A 20,512-nucleotide genomic window follows, 5' to 3' on the forward strand; every position below is an offset into this window, starting at 1 on the left:
GGCCCCCGCTACCACGCCCGGCTAATTTTTTTTGTATTTTTAGTAGAGTATTTTTGTATTTTCACCATGTTGGCCAGGGTGGTCTCCATCTCCTGACCTTGTGATCCGCCTGCCTCAGCCTCCCAAAGTGCTGAGATTACAGGCGTGAGCCACCATGCCCTGCCCCAGAATAGCACTTTTTATATCCTGACACTGACTTGCTGAAGAAGCTGTACCAGTTTTCCTATAAACTGTCCACTCCTTGGATTCGTCTTAGATCATGTCCTAGGGGTATTGTTTAGATTGTTGCTCTGTTGGTAGGATATTCATCTTACCCTAAGCGTGTACTGAGATAGCAGAGTAAAGAGAGATTGTCTTTTAAAGGTTCTACCCAGGAACTGCTAGTTTACACAAAAGCTTGCCTTTAGTGCTTCTCAGATCTCTTTTCTTGTTTCAGTAATTTTTTTTTTAAGAAATTCACTAATTCACCAACATAAACGGGGCAGGGTTCACAGGAGCATGTGTTAAGAGAAGTTGGTTTGACTTTAAAGGGTCATTTTTACAATCTGTATTTAGACTTTACAGGTCACATACATTCTCTGTCACGTATTGCTGTCATTTTTTGTTTTTACCACCTTTCTTTTATTTTTATAATCCTTTAAAAAATGCAAAGCCCACCCTTAGCTCACAGGATGTCCAAGAACAAGTTGCGGGCTGTAGTTTGCCAACACCTGCTCTGTGCCACTGCTGATTTGCCATTCTTGGAGCCCTGTTTTTGTTCTTGTCAGCCAATTCCCTTTCAGGTGCTCAGGTTTCCCTCCCTCCTGTCACCGGGCCTTTGCACATGCTCTGCCCTCCCTGCCTGGTGGAGAGCTATCTTTAGCCTCTGGACTTCATTCACTTTGGACCTTCTTTGGGTCACATTTCAGTCATGCCTCACTGGACACCTGGAATCTGGTTAGCACTCACTCTTTCTTTTGAGTCTCCTAGCTATATGTAATTGTTATCAGAGCAGTAATTTTACATGTATACAGGTGCTGAGGTCAGTGTCTGGCCTTTTGGCTACTTGCCTTGTGAGCTACCCTTGCTTTCCAGTGTATCCCTAGCTCCTGGCCCAGTGTCCAGCCTCCCAGCTTCCATTCGTGTTTTCCCTAGAGGCCACTCTGTACCCAGCAGCCAGAGACATCATTGCAACTTACATCTCATTGAGTCATTCCAGTTACTATAAGAAATATGACCTTACTGGGTAACACTATGCCTGTCCGTCTCCTCCACCAGATCTTATACTTTCTCCCTCATCTGCTACTCCCTAAGCTCAGTGGCCCTTTGTTGTTGTTTTTGCTGAACGTGCTAAGCTCTTCTTCATTGCACTTGCTCTTACTCTGCCTCAACCATTTATGCACCTTCTTGGTTTTGCCATACTCGACTTCAGCATTTTCAGTTCACATGACTCTTCCGTGGGGCCCTTTCCTGACCACCCTGTTTGAAATGCTACCCATCTCCAGCACACATCTATCATAGTCATTCATGAACAATTAGCCCCATTTCCTTTCTCTATAGTACTTTTCCATAATTTTTTTTTTCTTGCTTATATTACACCTCCCCAACTAACAGATAGATTCCAAGAAATTGAGTGCTTTATCTTCACTTGTGTAGCCTCAGTGCCTGGAATAGTACTGGCATGTGGTAAAGCACAGTGAATATTGTCGATTGAATTACTAGGGGTTGGCTTAGAGAGGTACTTAATGGAATGATTCAATGGATGAATGAATGAATGCATTGCCACTTTTTTGCTCATTATCATCAATCTGTACATACGCCTTTCAACTCAAATATTTATCCATTGGCTAAAGAAAAAAATACCTGAATACCCTTGTCTCTGCAGTTTACCCTTCCTCACTGTTAAAACTCAGTGCCTGTGTAAAATTTCATTGTATTTTATTTACTTGTTATTCCACTTGTGCATTATGTGGATATTCCTGCCTCATCCCCACAGCCACCTATCACTTCCGGCCAGCTCAGATGCCTCTGGCTCACAAAAATCACTTCTCTGTTGAATTTCTAAAGCGTTTAATCTGCAGTATGGCTGTTAGTCATACAGCAGTTAGTGTGGATTCTCTCAGCCACAATAAGTATTCATTAAATGTGTAAGAATGATGATATAACCTAATTTCAGATCAAGGTTGTGATTTATAGCTCATTCTTAATCAGCTGAGTCATGACTTTATTTATTTATGTATTATGAGACAGAGTCTCACTCTGTCACCCAGGCTGGAGTGCAGTGGTGTGATCTGGGCTCACTGCAGCTTCTGCCTCCTGAGTTCAAGTGATTCTCCTGCCTCAGTCTCCTGAGTAGCTGGGATTACAGGCATGCATCCCCACTCCCAGCTAATTTTTTGTGTTTTTAGTAGAGAGAGAGTTTCCCTATGTTGGCCAGGCTGGTCTCAAACTCCTGGATCCAAGTGATCCGCCTGCCTCGCCCCACAATGTGCTGGGATTACAGGCGTGAGCCACCTCCTCAGGCCTGAGGCATGAATTTTTGGTAGTCCAGTCGTGTGGTTATCTTCCTAAAGCTTGAGGCCTTAAACTCAGGGCCCCAGGTGGGCTTCTGAACCCTCTGCAAGAAATGCCTTTAGCTGCAAGTAACAGGAAACGCTTTTCAACCTTTTTACTGATTTATTTAGAGAAAAGTACACATAACAGGTAATAACAACTATTCAACGTTTTAAAACCACACAACTGGATAGCCAGCATCCAGACCAGAACACAGAGCCTTGCTGGCCCCTAGAATCCTCTCTCCTGACCCCTGCCAGTCACTGGCCTTTCCCCTGAGCTCTATTTGCCTGGAGTTTGCTTGTTTTCATATTTAATTCAAATGGAATTAGGTGATGTGTCCTCTTGTGTTTTGCTTCTAACGGTGCCTTTATGTGGGAGAAATACTGACTTTTTCTTACTTTGCCCTCCCTCCCCTGAAACATCTTCCTAATTTAATAGGAGTGATTTCAGAAACTGCTTTCCTTTGGGACAAACTGACTTATCCAGCCATTTGTACCTTCCAGTTTAGACTCTGGCAGTTTGAAGAGCTGAGGCAGCGAGGAGAACCATCTGTTTATCTTCTTGAAAAAACGGCTGTATTTTCTCTCTCTTCCTGTCTCTGGGAGCCTCTAGACTCTTTTTTCCCGTTTTCATATCCACACAGGAAGAGTCTGAACCTCTTCCTGCCGAGCCTTCCCCTGGTTGGTTGCATTTCGGGAACCGATATTGGTTGTCTTCCCTCTTCCCTCATCAGTGCAGTAGTTTAGATCTCATGATTGTCCACAGTCACGTAACCATGAGGATCAGAGCTCTCTATCCCTGTCATTTCCTCCCTGTTTATCTATAGCGGGAAGAAAAAAGTCCATCTTAATAGAGACTGTGAAAGAATAAATACAGACTTTATTGTTTTAGAGCAGTTTTAGTTTTACAGCAAAATTAGGCAGAAGGTTCAGAGATTCTCCCATATACTCCCCGTTCATACACATGCACAGCCTCTCCCCTTATCAGCATCTCCCTTAGAGCGATTTGTTATTATCAGTGAACCTACATTGATACCATCATTATCACCCAAAGTCCATAGTTTACATTAACATTCTCTCAGCATTGTTTATTCTGTGAGTTTGGACAACTGTGTAAGACATGTACTCACCATTATAGCGTCATACAGAGTGCTTTTACTATCGCCCAAAACCGCTGCGTTCCTCCTGTTCGACCCTCTCTTCCCTTTAACCTTTCCAAGCCACTGATCTTTTACTGTCTGTATAATTTTACCATTTCTAGAATGTCACATGGCTTTCTTAGAAAATATAAATGGTGACTTCTTTGGCATGACTTTAATAAACAAATGAAAATTGGTGTGAGAATCAAAATCTTTCACTCTCTAAAGGGACGATCAGGGGGCACCTGCACGTGGAATTATATCAAAGTCAGCTTTTATTTAGAAACAGAAGGAGAGTCATCTTTGTGATGTCATTTCTCCTTCACCCAAGTAAAATCTCACATGCTGACACATAAAATTTTATCATGAGTGATTTATTTCCTCGGAGTAATGTCCCTTTGACCTTATTAAATTCAGATGCTCTGGGGACGGTCAGCATTTTCACATGGTTCCCTCATTCTGTAAAAGTGTTTCTTATTGGTGTTTAAAAGCTGTGAAAGCCCCCCACTATAAATTGGTAGCCATTAAAGTCTGCGAATGTGGTATGAATATTCCACTATGTTCCCAAGTGTTTATTTTATTGTGAGTTGTTAGTTGATTGCTTGGAAGGAAATTGTTTTATGATGCTCAGCTTTGTGTTTCCACAAACTGCTCCTTCCTTGCAACTTCTTAAACTGTGATGAATCAGCTTTTCAAAACAAGTCCACAGGACAACAGTCTGTCTGGCATTTGAAGAAGTGGTGGAAAAGTCATTTTTTTCCTTTCAGTGTTTCTAGCTATTCATGAAAACTGCACTTAAAAGTTGTGATACTGTGTTTGTCATTCTTTGGGAAGATGCAGCATTATTCAAAGGAAACCATGTGCTCTTGTTTTAAATAGTGTCCAGATGAGTAATTGAATTCATGGACGTCTGAATTTCATTCCAGAAATCAAAGCTGTGGTAATAAGAACTTGGACCTGAGTTCTTTTAGGCCAAATAATTTAATTCCTTAGCCAGTTGAACTATTTATTACATGTCTCTGTTTCTGGTTATTATGCCAGTAAATTGCTCAGGCCGATGCAGGGATGGATGATGGGCATATAATTCACTCTTTTTCACGGCTAGACACATACCAGAATGCAGATCACACTAAACAGCTGTTTTTACAAACATGGTTTCTGTTCAGAGCTTTAAGAGCCACATCCAACTAATAACAAAGAAGCCTGGAAGAGGAACCTGGGGATACCAGGATCATGTTTTCACCATCCCACCTGGAAACACGGTGCTATTCTAACCCTGGATCGTACACTTGGACATCGTCATTCCAGTCATGGTTCAAGATCACGTGTATACAGCATGATTTAAAGAGAATACTGGTTTGATTTTTCTTGCTGACTTTCCCTGAATTTTCCACTTAAATTGGAAAACAGCACCAGTGCCCGTGATTTGATTGAATAAGTAAGAGATCTCAAACACAGTAAATTAACTGATGACATGCATTAGGTCATCTTTCTTTGATTCACTAGTAACACAACATAGATATCCCATAGAAAAATGCAGAGGCAATATACTGAGTAAAGCTTAGGGCAGCTGAGCAACTGTTAAGTGTAGGATTCTTTTGAAATGTTGCCCCAAGTAGTAAACTTTTGTGCAATAATTTGGGCAGTCAAAAAAAAAAAAAAAATCGGTTATTTCCACCTCATTTATTTCTACGAGGAGATAAAGCCTTCCAGCATCTGATTTTCAGTGCCAGTATTTTCTGTTTCTCTGTTCTCCTATTTCTTCCTGGTCTTGTGGAAATGTTACGGCAACTGATTAGGATTTTCTCTGTATTGACGCTTCATTTATTAACATATGAATATGTTGCTGTTAATAAATTATTCTGCTTAATCAGTTTATTCTTATTCTTTCGCCACATGCTTTCAACTTCTTTGGATGTCATCACTTAATATCCTTGCATCATATTTAGTCAGAGTTAGAAAGGCGTTCCACTTAGGGGTCATACACATTTTTTTTGGAACTTTTACAAATGCCCTTTATACTATTCTTGTATCCTATGTAATGACAGTCACGTGTTCCGTGGGGGGGTCATACACATCTTTATACAACTTGTATAACACATGCTTTAAATGCTGAGTTAATCAGAGAATTCCTGCCATTGATGGATTCATCTCTGTAAGTATCTTTCCCTTTCACTCTGAGTAAAACTGCTTGTGGTGGTCCTGCCAGACTTTGAAAGCCTTTCAGGTTTGTGGAGGAGTCTTCCTTTCTGTTGTCGTAGATCATGGCATCATAGTGTTTGTTTGTCTCACGTGTTGGAATCTGATTTCCTACATGATGCTTTGCTCTCACTACAAGTCCAATGCCTCATGTGGCTGATAGAAACACCCGGGTTCCTATCACTTTTCTCAATGATGAGCTTCTCCTCCTTGGCCAGAATCAACTCTGTGGTAATAATTCCCTTCTGCTCTCTCTCTCTCTCTCTCTCTCTCTCTCTCTCTCAGTCTCTCTCTCTTTCTCCCTCTCCCTCTCTTTCCTTCTAGGGATATTATAATGCCAGCATAGCAGCTTTTAATTCTATTACTATGGTACTTCTCAAATAGACCTGTGGCAGCTGCCCCGGAGAAGTTGAAATCACATGCCACATCTCGGTCTTTCTCCTGTATTGGTTTTGTGATCTGATCAAGGACATCGATTCCTCGAGTCCCACTAGGTGGTATATAATAGGTTTTTACTATTTGATACTTCCTGTTCTTATCTTCATTTATCTTCTTTCAAATACTGTCAACTATGCCTGCCTTGGCAGGTACATGATTTCCACAAGATTTCCTAACAGGCCTTTTTAATTTTGTTCTAGACATGCCCTTCTTTCGCCATCCAAATTTGCTAATTTTTTACACACTATGGTGCATCAGCATGTAAGTGTTTAATACCATAAATATTATTTCTGATCCTCTTCCCAGTTTCACTGAGTTACTGGCTATCTCTTGCCATTATTCGCAGCATATTGCAGTAGATCTCAGAATATTATCCTCTGACCACCAGCATCAGTATCACCTGGGAATTTGAAATGCACATTCTCAGGCCCCACCAAGGCCTCATGATTCAGAAACTCTGGAGCTGCATTAGAAACTGCGCGTGGTACCTGGTGATCTATGTTGGTTTTTGTTTGTTTGTTTTTAAAGAGACGGTGTCTTTGTCTCCCTGGCTGGAATGCAGTGATGCAGTCATAGCTCACAGCAGCCTCGAACTCCTGGGCTCAAGCAGTCTTCCTGCCCCAGCCTTCTGAGTAGCTGGGACTACAGGTGCACACCACTATGCCTAGCTTTTTTTTTTTTTTTTAAATTTTTGGAGACAGGATCTCACTGTGTGGCCCGGGCTGGTCTCAAAGTCCTGGCCTCAAGCTTTTTTCCTACCTCAGCCTTCCACAGTGCTGGGACCACCACACTTAGCAGGCATGAACCACCACACTTAGCAGGTGATCCGTGTTTCACTAAGCCTTCCAGGTGATTCTGATGCTCACTGAAATTTGAGAACCACTGAAGTATTTGGTATTCTGCAAAACATAAGCAATTAGCAAGCGTAGGGTGCGCAACTAAATAGTTTCAGCAGGCATCCCTGTCCACAGGGCATTGCAGATTGACAGTTTCACCTTCCACCTCTGTGTCCAGTTTAAGTTCTCAATTGCAGTTTGTAAACCAATTTGCACCAGCACATACTGAGTATCTGCTACCGTGCAGTGTGTTGCGGCTCTTGTATGTACACTATGAGAAGTAATTCCCGTAATACAGCAAACTCAGTTTTGGTGTCCTCCCCGCCCCCCCCCGCTGCCACTTTTTATGATGGACTGCATTTTTCAAAGCAGTTTTAGGTTTACAAAGAATTTGAGCAGAAAGTACAAAGAGTTCCCTCTACCTCTCATTTCCCCACTCCCCCACAATTTCCCTTAGATTAACATTTTGCCTTAGTATGGTACATTTGAACCAATTTTGATACATCATTATTAACCAGTGTTCCTGTTTTAACATGGGAGGGGCTTTTTGTGTAGTACAGTCTATTGGTTTTGACAGATGCATAATGCTGTGTATCTATTATTACTTATGACAGTATTGTACAGAGTAGTTTCTAAAAATCCTCTCTACTCCACCTATTCAGTCCCTTCCCCACTATCCCTGAACCACTGGCAACCGCTGATCTTTTTATTTTCTCCGTAATTTTGCCTTTTCCAGAATGTCCTATGGTTAGACTCATGGCATCCCCTTTTAGCAACTGCAGAAACTAAGAACTGTGCCCAAGGATAAAAATGTTTGCAGACCCACTGAGCTGGGATTTATACTTAGACCTGCTGGCTTTAAGTTTTGGGTGTGTTTCTTCTCAAATTGCCAAACTTCCATGCGGACGATTTTCTTTTCCTTCCCTGAAATTGGTTTAATTGACTTTTTTCTGTTGTTTGTGTTTGCCCTCACAGTGAAGACAAAGTAGTAGAAGTAGCAGAGGAGGAAGAAGTGGCCGAGGTGGAAGAAGAAGAAGCCGATGATGACGAGGACGATGAGGATGGTGATGAGGTAGAGGAAGAGGCTGAGGAACCCTACGAAGAAGCCACAGAGAGAACCACCAGCATCGCCACCACCACCACCACCACCACGGAGTCTGTGGAAGAGGTGGTTCGAGGTAATCCACTGTTTGCTTGGATTCCCCCATCCCCAAGGTAAAGAAAGTGCAATACCAGAGTTTGAAATAGCCACCCGAGCACCACTGCCTACCCTAATCAAAAACATTTTGTTTTTCAAAAGGATTCTTATGCTTGTTGAAATTTTTTTGGTTTAACAAGCAAACAATTTCAAATAATGTGAAATCTTTATTATACAGTTTGTTTTGTACCTTGTATATGCTACTTGGCAAATCCCAAGTGATTCTGCTAGACTCCACCCAACCAGGTGGTCATCTAATTTGACAAACACTGAGTTAGGTGATTCGTTGGTTTGTGTTTGTTACATGATATTGTCTGTTACCACCTAGACTATGAGCTCCTTGAGGGTAAGGACTTGATTTTACTCAGTATTGCACAGAGTGCCTGGCTTGTAGTTTTGATAAATCATAGTCGAGTGAGTAGTTGTGATTATATTTCATTGAAAAAGGAGATTTGGGCCAGGCACAGTGCCTCAGACCTGTAATCCCAGGACTTTGGGAGGCTGAGGCAGGCGGATCACCTGAGACCAGGAGGTTGAGACCAGCCTGGACAACATGGTGAAACCCCATCTCTACTAAAAATGCAAAAATGAGCCGGGCATGGTGGCAGGCACCTGTAATCCCAGCTACTTGGGAGGCTGAGACAGGAGAATTGCTTGAACCCAGGAGGTGGAGGTTGCAGTGAGCTGAGATCGTGCCACTGCACTCCAGCCTGGGTGACAGCAAGATTCTGTCTCAAAAAAAAAAGAGTATCACATTATTTTATGCTATGAAATTTAACTGAGGTGATTTGTGTGGAGATTACATTGTTATATTGGGGAATATGACAGTGCTTTCTTCAAGAGGTAAATATAATATTAATGTCTTAGACTTTGTCTATTGAATTACTGTTTGTGTTGCAAATATTGTGAACTAAAAGAACTAAAAGTCGTTACTTGTCTCCATGAAATAAAAACAAACATTCAGTTGATATTAAATGACCAAATGTTACAGAAACAAGTAAACTGTTGGACTGAGTTCCTTAAAGAGTATGCATTTGTTCCTTAAAGAGTTCTGCCTTTTGTATCTGCCATTTACTTGGCAGATAGTAAAAGATGCTTCTAGAGCTAGATTGAATATGTACTTACTGAATTTTAATGTATTGCAAATGCTTGCAAAGCTCACCCACAAATGTTACGGCATTTACAAAAAGTGGCTTTCTCTCACTTTTTACTAAAGTTTAATGATTTCAGATTTATTGTTCTATTGGAGCTTAACATGGGCTACTTTGTCTGCCTCAACTATATTCATAGTTGTCTCTGTAGTATTTTCTTCCCTTTGTTGCATTTTTTACAACCTTATTAAGATGTAATTTACATATAAGATTCATTTGTTTTTAAGTATATAAATCAGTGGCTTTAGGAAATTTGCCAAGCTGTGCAGCTATCACCATAATCTAATCTTAGAACATTTTCATCACTCCAGTAAGATCACACATACTCATTCCCAGTGAAGCCCTCTACTCACCTCTAGCCCCAAGCAACAACGAATCCACTTTCTGTCTCTATAGTTTTTGAACCATTATTATAAGTGGGATCATATAATATATGGTCTGTTGTGTCCGACTTCTTTCAGTTAACACAGTATTTTTGAGGTTCTGCATTTCTTTAACTTGTAGCTTTTAAAATTGAGACTATTCTGAAATAAACAGGGTTAGCTTAAAATTTATTGAAAGTTTTACATGTCCTTTAAAAAAAAGAACATAGAATGCAAGATGGATTGTTTAACTTTACCAATCCCTACTTAATGGCAGACAGTTTCTCACTCATTTTAGCACATAAGTAAATGTGCTAGTATAAATGCACATTTTGTTTGAACCACCATTTTTCAAACACTCAAACATCCTTTCTCAGAATGTTTTTCATACACCTGTTAGGGCCAACTGTGGCAGATCTGGTCAAATGAACTTGTTAGCCTGATGCCTGTAGCAGGGAGGGACAGCTTTTCAGGGCTTCTTTTCTTGAAACCTAAATGAAGTGTGAATACAAATTCCAGCAGCTAGTATCCTGCAGTGGGACTGAAGTCCGTGTGATCTCCATGAAGCTAGCTGTTTATATAACAGTTAGCGTCCATTTACTGAATATTAGATTTGGAGCACCTGCTTGGCACAAGCCATTTCGCGAGGCTGCTTGGAATGGATGAGCACACATAGGCCAGCTGACCCTGGTGGATGTTAAAATCTCACAGGAAATAGAAGTCAAAGAAATACAAAGCCATCTGTGTTGTAAGAAATACGAACACAGAACCTACTTCCAAGAGTAAGAGGGAACTTCTGGACTGATCAGAGAAGGTTCCATGGAGAGCCTGGCATTTGAACTAGAGCCAAAAGTGTGGGTGGGTAGTGTGTCTACCAATGGATTTTGCTGTAGAGTCGTCAGGAATAGCAAAACAAATATGGCGCCATGGAAAGGCATATTCGACAGACAGGATTGGTCCAGTTTAAGCTGGAGCAGATGTCTTTTAGGTTGGGACCAAAATATAGAGACCTTCAGTGCCAGGCTGGCAAGGATGGGCATTAACTGCAGGTGATTAATTAACAAATAAATATTAATTCAGAACCTACTGTGCACTGCAGGTTTTTCCAGTAGACAATAAAGAGATTTTGTTTCGTTGTAACTACTGTTGAGGTAACAGGTGAACAAGGAGTGACATCAGTTATGCAGTACAGTGAGAGGATGCCACATCAACTTAGGCCCATGTTCTAGAACAAGACAGTTCTCTTGAGGTAAAGTGGTCTCATTATCGTCTGCATTAGTCCAGTTCTTTTTGCTTGAGCTTTACAGGTAACATTATTTGATATTAAGTCGAAACATAGAGGGACGTAGATGTTGTGTTATTTCCTGTAGAAAGACGAAGGCAGTTAAAAGAATTTCGTAAACAAAACACTCCAGGCTAAAGGCAAAAAAGAAATGAACCTTAAAAAATAACAAGTTAATAATGTTGTTGGCAAGAAGAGCAATAGAAGCAACCTTCTGAAAGCAAGATACCTGGTCATTGAGAGGTACCAACTGTTAATGCCCCAGAAATAGAATCTTTAATGCAAGTCCATTCATTCCACCTCAAACTCCTGAACAAAAGCTCTAATTGAGGCAAGTCTTCCTGGGAAAGTCGGCCTAACAGAAACATGTTATGGTCTGTTGTGCCCATGTGAGATAGTTTTTTGTACTTGTAGCTAATTCCAATAAAGAAGTAGATGTTTTTAGAGGGTAACATTAAAGGAATCAGCAGCAAAGAGTCCTTTTCCTCCTCCTCATTGTTACAAAAGGTGATTTGTGGTTCTTCCCTAATTGAGGGCAATGGCGATGCCATAGGTGATGACTCATTTCTTAAAACTCTAATTATAAGTAGCTTGCTTCTGTGTTCAACATAAAAATGAGAAGTGACTTGCAAATATGAGATAGTGCAGGGAGGCTTACCATCTTGTTTTCAGTGTTAGTGTTTCAGTACCCAGAAGAAAATGTGATTTACAGCCATCCTTTCTAAGAAAATTGTTTCATCATTACCAACATATTGCTGCTGATACCAGTCCTTCATGTGCTTCATAAAAAACTCAATAGTTTCAAAACCATTACAGTGTGAAAGAAATGGAGGGAAGAAAAAGAAGACATTTTCAGCATAGCCATAAACTTCTCTGCCATTTTGTGTTAGAATCAATGATACCCAAATGAGAAGATGTCTGTTCTCTGTTACTGATTCCAGTAGAATAAAAGTATTGTTTAAAAGTCAGCACATCCGCTGCACTCCAGCCTGAGCAACAGAGTGGGAGCCTGTCTCAAAAAAATAAAAATAAAATAAAAGTGAGCACACGATTGCAAGATCTATCCAGTTCGGGGGGTTCATTGTCATCTTTGGTTGTTAAAAAAAAAAAAACTTGGATAGTGTTGGTTATTGGTCTAATGGAATAAGCCATTAGCGATTTGAGTAAAACAGTGGTATATTCAGACACTTGCTCCTAATTTTCTGTTCTTTGAGAAGGATTGTACTTCAGAAACCCAAGTTACTAGGGTAGTCTTGATTGAGGCATAAATTCTAAACTCTGATTGAATATGGGTATTGTAATAAATGGCACAGTCTTTTATTTAATCTAGCCAATTGTGCCTGTCCAGAGGAACTGGTCATTTTTTCCTTATGTTCACTTATTCAGCAAATATTCATTGTACCCCTGCTGATGGCTAGGCTCTTTGCTAGTGTGAAAGGCATCACGGGGGCAGAGCAGATAGCATTTTACCTCCCGGGAGACGAGCAGATTTTGGAACCCTTTGTTGCAGATACAGATTTTCAGACTCACCATTCCTCTTGCCCTTTCTTTCTTATCTTTTTTTTCTTTTTTTTTTTTTTTTTTTTTTGACACGGCGTCTTGCTATGTTGCCTAGGCTGGATTCAAACTCCTGGGTTCAAGCGTCAGCCTCCCGAGTAGCCGAGAGAACAGGCCCCCTGTGCTTCAAAGCAGTGATTCTGTCTTTAAACCTTGTAACTATGCTGTGTGGTGGAAATTTTACTTCCCCATTTAAAGCCAAGGTCTCTAAGGCCAAGAAAAAAATTTTTTTAAATTGCCCCAGGCTGGGCGCGGGTGGCTCACGCCTGTAATCCCAGCACTTTGGGAGGCAGAAGCGGGTGGATCATGAGGTCAGGAGATCAAGACCATCCTGGCTAACACGGTGAAACCCCATCTGTACTAAAAATACAAAAAATTAGCCGGGCATTTTGACATGCGCCTGTAATCCTAGCTACTCGGCAGGCTGAGGCGGGAAAATCGCTTGAACCTGGGAGGCAGGGGTTGCAGTGAGCCGAGATCATGCCACTGCACTCCAGCCTGGGTGACAGAGCAAGACTCTGTCTCAAGAAAAGGAAAAAATAAAGTAAGTTGCCCTGGGTCACGTAACTGGTTAAGTGATGAAATCAGAATTTGGACCCGGATAGGCCAGGATATTTCTGCTACACTCATGTCAAAATTACACTTTTTCTTTTCTTTTCTTTTTTTTTTTTTTTTTTTTTTGAGACAGAGTCTCGCTCTGACGCCCCGGCTGGAGTGCAGTGGCCGGATCTCAGCTCACTGCAAGCTCCGCCTCCCGGGTTCACGCCATTCTCCTGCCTCAGCCTCCCCAGTAGCTGGGACTACAGGCGCCCGCCACCTCGCCCGGCTAATTTTTCGTATTTTTTAGTAGAGACGGGGTTTCACCGGGTTAGCCAGGATGGTCTCGATCTCCTGACCTCGTGATCCGCCCGTCTCGGCCTCCCAAAGTGCTGGGATTACAGGCTTGAGCCACCGTGCCCGGCCTATACTTTTTATTTTCTTTATAAATACACACAAATTCATTTCAACCTGTGTTCCCTTGTAGATGCATATTCCTTTGATATAGGCATATATTCATATATTATTTTACACTGTGCATTTCTGAACTTTTAGAATTTTTACTTAAATTAAAGTGATTAGGCTGGTGCTGTGGCTCACGCCTATAATCCCAGCACTTTGGAAGGCTGAGGTGGGCAGATCACCTGAGGTCAGGAGTTAGAGACCAGCTTGGCCAACATGGTGAAACCCCATCTCCACTAAAACTACAAAAAAATTAGCTAGGCATGGTGGCGCATGCCTGTAATCCCAGCTATTCAGGAGGCCAAGGCAGGAGAATCATTTGGACCCGGTACGCGGAGATTGCAGTGAGCTGAGATCACGCCACTGCACTCCAGCCTGGCGACAAGAGCGAGACTCTGTCTCAAAAAAAAAAAAGTGATCGGGGCCCACAAATAAGAGTAATGATCAAAGGTCAGCAAATTGGGGCCAAAAATAGCCTGATTCCTGTTTTCTACACAAAAATTGTATTAGGACACAGTCAATCCCATTTGTTTACGTATTGTCTATGGATGTTTTCATGCTTTGGAAGTAGAGTTGAGGGTTGCAAAAGAGATTGTGTTGCCTGCAGAACTGAAAACACTTACTATCTGTCCTTTTCAGTAAGCATTTGCTAACCCCTGATTCTCACCATAAGATGGTGACTGCGAAGTTCTATTTCACATACTGCCGTATCAAATTAATTTCTTTTGAGGTAGGTTTTTGTTTGTTTGTTTGTTTTTGGTTTTTGTTTTGTTTTGTTTTTGGTTAGAGACAGACTATAGTGTTTGAGAGAATTTTTATGACCTTGGGCGAGTTAAGTAACCTGTTTTTTATGTGTGTAGTATAGATGGTAATTTTATCTTGCATGTTTCTTGTGAGAATGACTTTAAGTAACCTATGTTAAACACTTACCATTGTGCCCAGTAAGTGTTCAGTTTCATTTACAGCTCAAGCTGTCCAGATTCAAATCTTTGCTCTACAAGCTACTAACTGTGTAAATTTGTATAAATCAAATAACCTTGAATCCTCATTGCTTCTCTTTGTAAAATAGGGATTAATAAGACCTATCCAATATTTAACTATTTTGTGAGGACTAAATTAATTAATTTATAGGAAACACTTTGCACAGTTCCTGGTATACAGTAACTGCTCATTTAACCTCAGTTGTTCTCTTAGTTATTGTTATAATCATCATTCCGATCCTCCATTGCATTTGAAACATGAGCAAACTAATGTTTACTATTAATCAGGAATGTTAAAGGTAAACCAACAGATTGACTTTTAATTATAAAAGGCATAAATGCGACCTATCCATATCTATTGGTATAATAAAACTGATATTTATAGAGAACATTATGTTATGATTAACAGAAACAATTTCTTGCTTAAAATGGTTTTTTTTGTGAATATGTACTGTATATTGAAATATCTGCAGTTAAATTTTAAATCCAGCTGAAAATTGAATAAGATAGTATTAGATGCCACCACATTTCAAGGTAGAGTTTTATTGCTTGCAGGTATTTTAAACCTTGTGGGAGTTCTTCTATTAAGTGGACAGATAGAGACACTGATACAGATAACTCTTTAAGACCATCTCATGTGATGATAAAAGCTAAAAGGTTTGATCTCAATATTCTTGTATTGGGCTAAGTGATTGACCTTGGCAGAATTAAATTATTTTTCTTCTCCTTCTGGTGACCATTAATCTGGGAGAAGTATCATTTAAGGTACTGCTATACATTTCGACAATATCCACAAGGCACTTCTAGGTACCAGACATGGCATTGGTTGCTGGGGGCACAGAGATGGGAACAAAGTGGCTTGCTCAGGTTGCTTCTAGCCATATCTGCATAGGGATGAGTCTCTCAGGCCTGCCTAGGATGGAATTTTGGCAGCATGGAGAAGAGAAAGTGCTCGGTCTGGAACAAAAGTTTTCACCTACTAGATTGCAGAGAAGTTGGCATATCAGTAATTATAAAGGAAGAATAGGGATTTACTGGGTGATAGAGCACCAAATAGAATGAATGCATTACATACTTGAAGTAAATCATAGTGACTTGTATTGATCTCAAGGGGAGAAGAAACAAAGCTTAGCTTACTTCTCACGCCTCTGTTGTTACCTGTTTGTAATGGACATGACACTTACAAGGTATCCTATAATTCACTAATGGGATTTTTACTTATGATTCACATTTAACTCTCCACAAAGTTCCGGGTAAACTGTGAGCTTGACTTGCTGTGAACCCGAACATGAACTCACATACTTCAGTTGGAGGCCTCAGTAGCAGCATGCTGTACAAAAATGAAATTAAAGTTCCAGGGAGTATTTGGGAGCAGGGCAAAAGGGTAATGGCTCCTCCTTTTACAGCAAGCATCAGGCCTTTACCTTTGTATTTTGAAGATGGAGAGGATGCACTTCTACTCCTGGCCCAGGCTGTAGCATGCTTGCTAATGATGTCAAGAGAACCAGTGTCAGCACTGACCATAAATGTGACAGGTAACAGCCTGTTATTTTGTGCCCCATGTCATGGCAGCCATTGGTTCCGAGGTGTTTGATACACACTTTGATAGAGGCAGAGTGAAGCAGGACGTTGACAAGCATCTTTCCATGTAGTTTAATGGTCTCAATCTAGAAAGCCCACTCAGTTGCTTGAAGTGTGATGAGACTAAGGAATAGAGCCATATAGAAGTGTGTGTGAGAGAGAATTCAGTGGTTTAGTATATTCACAAAGATACGCATTTGACACCAGCCTGGGCAACATAGTGAGAACCTGGCTTTACCAATTAAAAAAAAAAAAAATAGAATAACAGAAGTAATCAGTAGAAGGTATTTTAATACAATTATATCTAGATTTATTAAAAATAAAATTGTAGTCCAATTTAATTAAAGGCCAGAAACTAGATTTTTAAAGAATAATAGTCTTTCTTATGTTTTTCCCCAATCGGTTGCTTAAAAAAAAAAAATATGCGGATGCCTCAGGCACAACAACTGTACTCAACTCAAGAATTTGCAATTAAGAGAAAAAAAAACCGAACCTAAAAGAAGAAATCCAGCAACTCAGAGGTTCAGGTTCATTTAAGCGTGCATACATTTTCACGGGCACACTTTTTTTGTTTTGTTTTGTTTTGTTTTGTTTTGGAGATGGAGTTTTTACTTGTCGCCCAGGCTGGGGTACAATGGCACGATCTTGGCTCACTGCAGCTTCTGCCTCCCAGGTTCAAGCGAGTCTCCTGTCTTAGCCTGCTGAGTAGCTGGGATTACAGGCGCACACCACCATGCCTGGCTAACTTTTGTATTTTCAGTAGAGACAGGTTTTCACCATGTTGGCCAGGCTGGTCCTGAACTCCTGACCTCAGGTGATCCACCCGCCTTGGCCTCCTAAAGTGCTGGCATTACAGACGTGAGCCACTGCACCCAGCTGGGTACACCTTTTGTTCAGTTTTGTTTTGTTTTGTTGTTGACATGGAGTCTCACTCAGTCACCAAGGCTGGGGTGCAGTGGCATGATCTTGGCTCACTGCAACCTCCGTCTCCCGGGTTCAAGCAGTTCTCAATTCTCCTGCCTCAGCCTCCCAAGTAGCTGGGACTACAGGTGCATGCGACCACACCTGGCTAATTTTTGTATTTTTGGTAGAGATGGGTTTCACCATGTTGGCCAGACTGGTGTGGAACTCCTGACCTCAGGTGATTCACCCGCCTTGGCTTCCCAAAGTGCTTGGGTTACAGGCGTGAGCCACCACACCCAATCAGGCACAGGTTTTTAGCTAAGCCATACGTCTGATTAAGTAGAGTCAGATTCCTTGAGCAGGTAACAAAGCTGTGGATTTGAATGGAAGTCTTTAGTTCCCTTGTAGAAAAATCAGTTTCCAAAAGCAGAGTGGATTACAGCCTAACCATCTGCTGCTCTTAGCCTTGAACCATTTTGCCCTCCTGAAAATTCATCTTTGGTTTCCAACTACCTCTTCCAATATGCCTTACTTTTTGTGATTCTGTTAGTAGAAGAGTAAAAAGTCAAGGGGAGGCAAGAATGAATGAATCTCATATAAAAATGATGCTCAAGGGAACCCCTTAGTTTTCCAGACAGCAGCCCAAATTATAAACATCAAGAGACTTTTACAGTGTAAAAAAAATGTTTAAAGGCCAGGCATGGTATCTCACACCTATTATCCCAGCACTTTGGGAAGCTGAGGCAGGATGATCGCTTGAGCCCAGGGGTTTGCGAGCAGCCTGGGCACCATAGGGAGACAAAAAAAAAAAAAAAAAAATTGTTGTGCTGGCTGTGGTGTCACAGACTTATAGTCCCAGCTACTCGGGAGGCTGAGGTGGGAGGATCGCAGGAGCCCAGGTGAGGTCAATCCTGCAGTGAGCCGTGACCACACCACCACACTCCAGCTTGGGTGACAATGAGACCCTGTCCAAAAAAAAAAAAAAAGGTTAAGGCAGAAGAAACGTTAAAGTGGTAAGACTATTCAGGTGTTTTAACTGTGAGGGTAGGATTGCCTCTTTCTTAAATTTATATATGTTCTTACTGGGTATAATTTCTAGACAGAATATGCATGTATCACAGAATATGGATGGCAATTTTATATTGCTTGCACGTGACTTTAGGTTCTTGATGTTTCATGATAGGAGCAAAGAAAGGTCTTGCTTGCCAATTCCTATGATTGCATCTGTTCTGGAAATTTACTAGCATTTGTTACCCAGGATTTCTGAAGTGCTAGTGACTGCTGCCCAGTAATATTGATGGGCAAAATTACTAAAACGCATCACAAATCCTTCTGGTGTTTGCTTGGGCCATGGCAGGGTTTCTGGACCTCAGTACCATTGATATTTTGGGCCAGATAATTGTTGCGGATGATTGTTCTGTGCATTGTAGGATGTTTAGCTGCATCACTAGCCTCTACTCAATGCCAGTAGCACCCCCAAGTTGTGACAATCAAAAATGTCCCCTGGGAGGGAGTAGGGGATAGACTCTCTCTGGTTGCAAAACACTGGGCTATGGTGTTGAGATCTGCAGTGATGAGCGGCTTTAAATATGTGAACAGAAGGTCGGGCGTGGTGGCTCACGCCTGTAACCCCAGCACTTTGGGAGGCTGAGGTAGGCGGATCACTTGAGGTCAGGAGTTTGAGACCAACCTGGCCAACACGGTGAAACCCCGTCTCTACTAAAAATATAAAAATTAGCTGGGCATGATGGTGGGTGCCTATAATCCCAGCTACTCGGGAGGCTGAGGCAAGAAAAATCACTTGAACCTGGGAGGTGGAGGTTGCGGTGAGCCGAGATCATGCCACTACACTCCCTGGGCAGACAGAGTGAGATGCCGTCTCAAAAATAAATAAATAAAGATAAAAAAGTGAACGGAGAAATACCCGTGCAATACTATGTCTCATCTCCCCCTCCCTCCTCACAGACGGAGTCTCGCTCTGTGGCCCAGGCTGGAGTGCAGCCCACTGCAATCTCCGCCTCCAGGGTTCAAACGATTCTCCTGCCTCTGTCCCCCGAGTAGCTGGGATTATAGGCGTGTCTCACCGAGACCAGCTAAGTTTTGTGTGTTTTTGTGGTTGTTTTGTGTTTTTTTTTTCTTTGATATGGAGTCTCACTCTGTCACCCAGACTGGAGTGCAATGACACAGTCTTGGCTCACAGCAACCTCTGCCGCCCAGGTTCAAGCGATTCTCCTGCCTCAGCCTCTGGAGTAGCTGGGATTACAGGCACCTGCCAACTGCACCCGGCTAATTTTTTTTTTTAATAGTTTTAGTAGAGACGGGGTTTCACCATGTTGACCAGGCTGATCTTGAACTCCTGACCTCAAGCAATCCGTCCGTCTCAGCCTCCCAAAGTGCTGGGATTACAGGCATGAGCCACCAAGCCTGGCTGGTCTCATTTTAATGTCAGCTCTAACTTCTATATCACTGCTTTGCACATTGTAGATAACCAGTGAACATTTTTTATTGTACAAGAACAAGTAAAATAAACAAAAATATGCCAAAGCAAATACGATAAATACACATTTAGTAAGGTAAAAACGAGTATTTGATAAAATGTGTCATGTAGTCTAGTAGCTTTATTTAGACACAGAAAACAACATAAAATGTTGACTTGAAACATTGTGTATGCATATTTACCATGTAGACAGTGAGATAGGGAGGTAAACCGCCTTCCTAGTTTTTTTTTTCTTTTTTTTTTGGTTCAAAAGGAATTCACTCTCCCCTTGTCCACTGTTACAAAATAGCAAATGGTGATTGGCATCTGTGCTGTAACCAGGGACACTGCTGTTCCCAGCTGGAGTCTGTGGGTTCTTTGCTTGCTAGGGATTGTGACAAGAAGCCAGTTAACATGGAGAGGTGGACATGCTCAGTCTTCCCCAGAGAAGGTCATAAAACAGCAGGACCATCCTTCTAACACATGACCTACATCTAGAGGCGTTCTTTCTTTCTTTTTTTTTCCCCTTTGGGTTTTTGTTTGTTTGTTTGTTTGTTTTTGGTTTTTTATTTTTCTGGGGTTTTTTTTGTTGTTGTTTGTTTTTTGTTTTGAGACGGAGTCTTGCTCTGTCGCCCAGGCTGGAGTGCAGTGGCCGGATCTCAGCTCACTGCAAGTTCCGCCTCCCGGCTGGGACTACAGGCGCCCGCCACCGCGCCCGGCTAGTTTTTTGTATTTTTTTTTTTAGTAGAGACGGGGTTTCACCGTGTCAGCCAGGATGGTCTCGATCTCCTGACCTCGTGATCCGCCCGTCTCGGCCTCCCAAAGTGCTGGGATTACAGGCTTGAGCCACAGCGCCCGGCCATTTTTCTGGATTTTT

General features: G+C 41.6%; 1 protein-coding gene across 10 annotated transcripts in view; it reads left to right on the top strand.

Annotated features, from left to right (window-relative positions):
* The window catches only part of APP (amyloid beta precursor protein), a 288,793-nt gene that overhangs the window by 142,542 nt on the left and 125,739 nt on the right, over positions 1–20,512 (top strand). For all 10 annotated transcript variants that reach the window (XM_025378892.1, XM_025378883.1, XM_025378884.1 and 7 more), the window contains one exon: positions 8,122–8,324. In XM_025378892.1, the coding sequence (XP_025234677.1) occupies positions 8,122–8,324 (203 nt within the window). The remainder of the gene's footprint in view (positions 1–8,121; positions 8,325–20,512) is intronic.

This window comes from Theropithecus gelada, chromosome 3 (genome assembly GCF_003255815.1).
Source record: "Theropithecus gelada isolate Dixy chromosome 3, Tgel_1.0, whole genome shotgun sequence".
Classification (NCBI taxonomy): domain Eukaryota; kingdom Metazoa; phylum Chordata; class Mammalia; order Primates; family Cercopithecidae; genus Theropithecus; species Theropithecus gelada.